Genomic DNA, 6001 nt, shown 5'->3' on the forward strand with positions numbered 1-6001 from the left:
CACATCGACTGGCTGCCTACATGACCCCAATCAGGGCTGGGAAAAAACTGCAACCAAGGTACGTGCCCTTAGTGGGAACCAAACCCGGGACTCTCTGGTCCACTGGCCAACGCTCTAACTGCTGAGCCAAACTGGCCAGGGCCAGTTATTCATTGTTCCATTCATTCAACAAATATTTATTGTGATTCTATTGGGAGTCATAGGTTTTTCTAGACACTGATGACAAAACAGTAAACAAATGACTGCCCTCAAAGAGCTTGTATTCCATTGACTTAATGTGTACATCATTAGAATAAAATGTAAATCAAGAAAAACACAATTATATTTTCAAGTATAGATCATTTTAATTGGCAATTAAAGCTTTATTAAACATTTATGATAATGTTTGTTTTCTGCCACAATTTTATACAATGAAAACTTGTAATGAATGCAGATATAACCCCAAATATAACCATTTTTCCCCCATGAAACAAAATTACAATGATGATTAGGTTTTAAAGAAAATGTGATTTGAATAAAATGGATAGCTATATACTTGTATATAAAACCACTCTTATAAGAATCAGATTTCAGAGACTCATTGCTCATATAAAGAGAAAATACAGATGTTAATTTGTTATAAGAGAAAATATCCTGCTAACACTGCTAAAACATTGATGTCTTAGAATTAAGAAAATTAAATGCTTGCTGAGACCTGTTTGGCCTTTGAAGAGAGGCATTCATTTCCCTTTAGAGAAAATGAGACCAAGTACAACATGTATTGATGAGCAAGGAAATATGAGACCAGAAATAGTAGAACCTGGTCATTCTTCAGTGGAGTGACAATGGGGAGGAAGGAAAAAAAATCCTCTTATACATCCTTTTTCAAATGAATCTGTACTTCTGATTTCATTGTGGTTAAGTTACTCTTTTCCAAACCTACAAATCTCAAGAAAAAATTCCCCCTATGTTTCTAAATTGTATTTATTTTTATCCTCACCAGAGAATATTTTTCCATTTATGTTCAGTTAGAGTGGAAGGGAGGAAGGGAAGGAGAGAGAGAGAGAGAAACATCAATGTGAGATAGACACATCGATTGGTTGCCTACTGCATGAGCAGGGCCTCAACTGAACCACAACGGAAGTACATGCCCTTGACCAGAATCAAACTCTCAACTCTTAGGTCCAAGCACCGACACTCTAACCACTGAGCAAAACTGGCCAGGGCTAAATTGTATTACTATATCCAATCATTAGAATGTTTAAACTCAGCAGTATAATGATATACAAATTATAAATACATTGACTAATCATTTCTTTGTGTCTGTAGAGAAAAACCTATGAAGTCTCCTTACTCATTTTAAGCCCTTATGTTAAGACTTAAAATGCCTTAATCACAGAGGAAAGTCATGATGTAATTTTTTAAATTTATCTGGCCATCTCTTTTCTTAATATTCAATGAAATTCTTTGTCATTTGCCATCTCAGCCCAACATCTCAGAAACTGAAGGACACATGTATGAATTTAGAAACATTTGTTTAAACTTCTACTTTAGAATTTTTTAGTTTCAAATTAAAAGTGGAAAAATGAAAAATTCAAACATTGATGTATTAAATGTTTATTCAAACTGTTTAAATTAAATTAGATCTACACAATTGTGACATGACTGTGAGTTTAAGTAGGTTTGAGTAGCTATGATTTATGAGGTCTGCCTTTCAAATAACAGTTTCCTAAAACCTCATAAACCTTTGGATATGGAGCAGTGACTGAAGACAGACTAGAAATGAACCCAAGTCCAGTTAAAAAATGATCACGTATATGTAGTCACAGTATATCTTTAAAAATAACACTTGAGACCAACATATTGTTTTGTATTTTTTCCTATGTATTCTAGTATTCAATCATATTGTACATTAAGATGATTTAGTGGGTGGCATATCTCTTTAAGGGGGGGAGAACCCATGGTAAAAAGAAGGCAAGAATATGATTTTCTAAAAATTATACATAATGAACTTTCAGTGTACTAATGATGTTGACATCAACAATGTCTTTAGCAAACTATTCCAAAAGAGTAAATTAACTAATGTTGGCAGCTGCATGCAGTTTAAGTCTTTACAAATTTTACTGAAATATGTGATTGGTCAACTTAATTGGTAGACCTTCACTGTCAACATCACTGCTGCTAATTCTGCTACTGCTGTTAAGGTAAAGAGGATGTGAAGTTCACTCTTTATTCGCATTCTAAAAATCAGCAGGGTACTATTTTATTTATATATGTAATTCATTACTTCTTTAATGTAAATCGACTTTAATTGGGATTACCTCAATTTCTCTCCCTCTACCCCCATGTGAAGCAATCTAAAAATACACACAATCTGGAAGCCTGCAATTGTCACTGCAACCTTAGAGTAACTGACACCTTCTGGGCAGTGCCGACTAACATTCAAAGTAAATAACCACTGTACTATTCAATGTCAATGTCCTCCTACCAGTAATGTGCTTCTCATTAAACAGCGAATAGAAGGATCACCTACAGAAAGTGTTATTTTGGGACCTATAATAAGGGGTACAGGTGCATAAGTTATAAAAAAATTTACTTTAAAACACGTGAAGCTGAGTGGCTAATTAATATAATTAAAGATTTGGTAACTAGTCTTAGAATCCAGTTTATAGATATCTCTTGATATTGGGAGTTTGTCTGCCAATTAAAGTATTGTACTTCTGTTGCCTAGATTTACAAAGGAAAAGTGTATATCTCATACACAACCCAGTACAGTGTCTTTTCTAGTGATATAGGTGCTCTCTCTCTCTCTCATATATATATATATGTATATTAACTCAAATACCACATTTGAATAGCATATATTTTTCCTTAAGGGGAAAATGTCCACATATTTCTTTTAGCCTAACCTCCCTGTTTTTGTGCCCAAGGTTAAATCCAAAGGAATTAAGATGGCAACTACTTGTTGTAGTGCATAGGGTAAGCTCAGAAACCTTTCGACAATTCGTATGTAGCACTGTGCTCTCCTTTAAGCTAATAGAGTTATGCATTTACAAAAATTTAGAAGCTAGTACTATGTGGTTTCCAACCTTCACACATTTTCTGCATTAGCCAATGCAAGACTCAGGACACCACTACTTGGTGTATGAACACAATGGGAGGAGGAGGGCGAAAAATTAGTATTTTTCTCCACAGCATCAACTGTTAACCAAAAAACAGGTCTTTAATTTTTTTTTTCAAATTCTCACCTGAGAATATTTTTCCATTTATCTTCAGGTAGAATGGGAGGGAGGGAGAGAGAGAGAGAAACATTGAGGTGTCCCTGGCTTCTCCTGCTGACCAGGACCCAGGAGGAACTGCAACCCAGGTACATGCCCTTGACCAGAATCGAACCCGTGACTCATTGGTCCACAGGCAGATGCTCTAACCACTCAGTCAAACCGGCCAGGACAGGACTTTAAATTTAAGTACTCACTTCTTCCACTGTAACCCCTTCTCTGAGTCTTATCTTTAGCATTGACACCCTAAAGATATTTCAGAAAAGCTTATCCTATATCACAACAGAAAACTTTATGGTCACACTATTTTGACTGTTTTATCTCATGCTTAGCAACCATGCACATGACACCACATATGTGATGTTCACCCAGTTGCTTCCTCTAATAGTCGAGTTCCATACAGTCCTAGGTATTTAATACCTACTGAACAAATGTAAAAGATTTCTGTTGTGGTTATTATACATTCATAAAATGACTAAGTTTCCAGCACACGCACAGCGGCAATTATGTATCATGCCGCTCCGGGGTCCAAAAAGCAGCATCTCCTCAGGTTCTGCCAAGTGCTCACCGTAGCCTCTCTTCGTTCCTGTTACCTGTGATCAGAGAATTCCAAACCCTGCAGATAGTTCATTTAAATCATGGTATGTAAAAGCTAAACCAAATCTATTCCCACCTGCATCCCTTCTCCCTCTGTTTTTGGTGGTGGTGGTGGGGGCAGGAGTGTCACTTAGTGTGCCCTCCTGGCCTCTTTCCCATCACCAGGGCTCTGTGCAGTCGCAGTCGCACTCCGCCCTGAGCTCAGCGCTCCAGCTCTTACTTGTTGCCTGGCTACCCTCAACGCACACAGCCCTGCCAGGGAGACTTAAATGACAGGAAAGCGAAGGGGGGCGGGGTGGGGGGAGCAAGACCCTTCAGGAGGAATGAAAACCTTTCAGCCAGATGCCCCAAATCCCATAACCAGTGTTTATCTCCCAAAGCAACAAGCGACTCTCACAGGGGACTCTTGATATCACCGCACCACCAACCCGGAGCCCATCTCTCCCATGTGAACGGCACAACAGGCTGCACAGCCCAGTGCGCAGGTGGTTAAAGCCCTTGCCCGCAAAAGTGACCAAAATTGAGGTTCTGAGACAATCTCTTCCTTCCTACCTCTCTCTTCAGAGAATTCTGCCACCTGGGATTTCTTTCCGCCTCTAGATTTCTGATGGCCGATGTCCTCCTTCATCCCACCCATTTCTTCCCAAGTTTCCTGAAAGGGTAGGAAGATGCCTGCACGTTGCGGTGTGTATGAGAGCGTGTGTGGAAAGGATTTAGAGACCTTTCCCTCTCTTCCACTTATTCTATGTGTGTCCTGAGCCTTAGTAGTCGCCTAATGGGCGATCAATAATCCCTGCTGTTTTGCCAACGTTGTCATGAAGCCCTAGAAAATCATATATATATTACAGAGCTTTGGAAACTATCAAGTGCTCAACAGGTTGCAGCTGCGAGTTACCCTTCCAGGATCGTTGCTGCCTTCCGAGGCCAAGGCAGCCCCATGTGCAGGGCAGTTCTTTGCGTCCTGCCCGGCCCTTCCCCACGCTGGAGATCCACGGGACAAGGTAGGGCAGCCCGAGCCCCACGGCGAGCAGTCCCCGCGTCGCCGCCCTCGCTAGCCACTCCACTCCCGGAGGGAGACGCGAGGCGTGGGAGTGCGCGGCGAGGGGGTGCGGGAGCCAGGGAGCGAGCCAGCAGGCAAGGAGCGGACCAGAGAAGTGGAAGGAACCGGGCGGGTGGAGATGGGGCGACAACACCCGAAAAGCCCGCGCTCCAAGTAGCCAGCTGCTGAGTGGGAGGAAGGAGCAAGGTAGGAAGGCTCGGCGTCCTAACGACGCGGCCAGCGCCGCGCGGGAGGCGCCGCACCGAGGGCTAGGAGGGGAGCGCGCGGGGTCCCGGCGGAGCGCGAAACGCGAGCAGGGCCTTCCCGGTTCGGTTACCTGTGCTGCCTCCGCCCTGGCTGCTCCTGTCGGGGGGGAAGATGCCGGAGCACTTCTCCCACTCCACCTGGCCCGCGAAACACAGCTCGGTGACGATGTGTAGCGCCTTCTGGCACAGGCTGTTCACTCCGTCCTCCTTGTGGAAACTCATCGTTTGGCTTCTTATTCCTCAGTTGGCCGCCCTCCCCTTTCTGTGACCTCTAGGCTGGTCCCTCTTGCGCCCTAAGCCATATCCCGCCCGCAGGGACTTCGGCCAGAGCGCGCGGCTGCGAGGCGGCAACTCTTAGGAGCCCCGATGTGGCCCCATGGCGGGAGCGGAGGGCGCAGGGCAAGGCGGAGGCCGGGCGGGAGCGCACGCGAGGCGGCGGCGAGGTGTGCGCCAACTCCGGGCCACGCGAGCGAGCCGAGGCGAGCTGCCGAGAGAACCGGGCATGGAGCGCGGAGGAGAGGGGGGAGACGGAATAAAGCCAAAGCCCTCGACTCCCAGGAACGCCCCCCTCCCCTTGCCAGCGCTTTTGTGTTTCTGGCGGGTGACAGAGGGCGGAGCGTCCAATCGCAGCTCGGCGCGGGCCCCGACGACTCGCGGCGAAGCGCGCAGCGCCCTTTCCACAGTCAGCGAGGGCTGGGGCTGGGGCTGGCACTGGAGGGCCGGTCAGGTGTCTGTGCTGAGCCCCGCCGCCGAGGCCCGGGGTGCTCAGGTTAGTGTCCAGCGGGGCAGAGAGATCTCGGTTTTCTCTGTACTTTTCCCAGGCTCAGACCCCCTCCCCACCG

The 6001-nt window shown here is 45.0% G+C and overlaps 1 protein-coding gene across 1 annotated transcript in view; it reads right to left on the reverse strand.

The window, feature by feature from the left end:
- The window catches only part of SYT10 (synaptotagmin 10), a 65023-nt gene extending 59356 nt beyond the window's left edge, over window positions 1–5667 (reverse strand). The window contains exon 1 of the mRNA XM_036252461.1: window positions 5231–5667. Within this exon, the coding sequence (XP_036108354.1) occupies window positions 5231–5381 (151 nt within the window). The 5' untranslated portion in view covers window positions 5382–5667. The remainder of the gene's footprint in view (window positions 1–5230) is intronic.
- Between the last annotated feature and the right edge of the window lie 334 nt (window positions 5668–6001).

Source organism: Molossus molossus, unplaced genomic scaffold, assembly GCF_014108415.1.
Source record: "Molossus molossus isolate mMolMol1 unplaced genomic scaffold, mMolMol1.p scaffold_m16_p_10, whole genome shotgun sequence".
NCBI classification, from domain to species: Eukaryota; Metazoa; Chordata; class Mammalia; order Chiroptera; family Molossidae; genus Molossus; species Molossus molossus.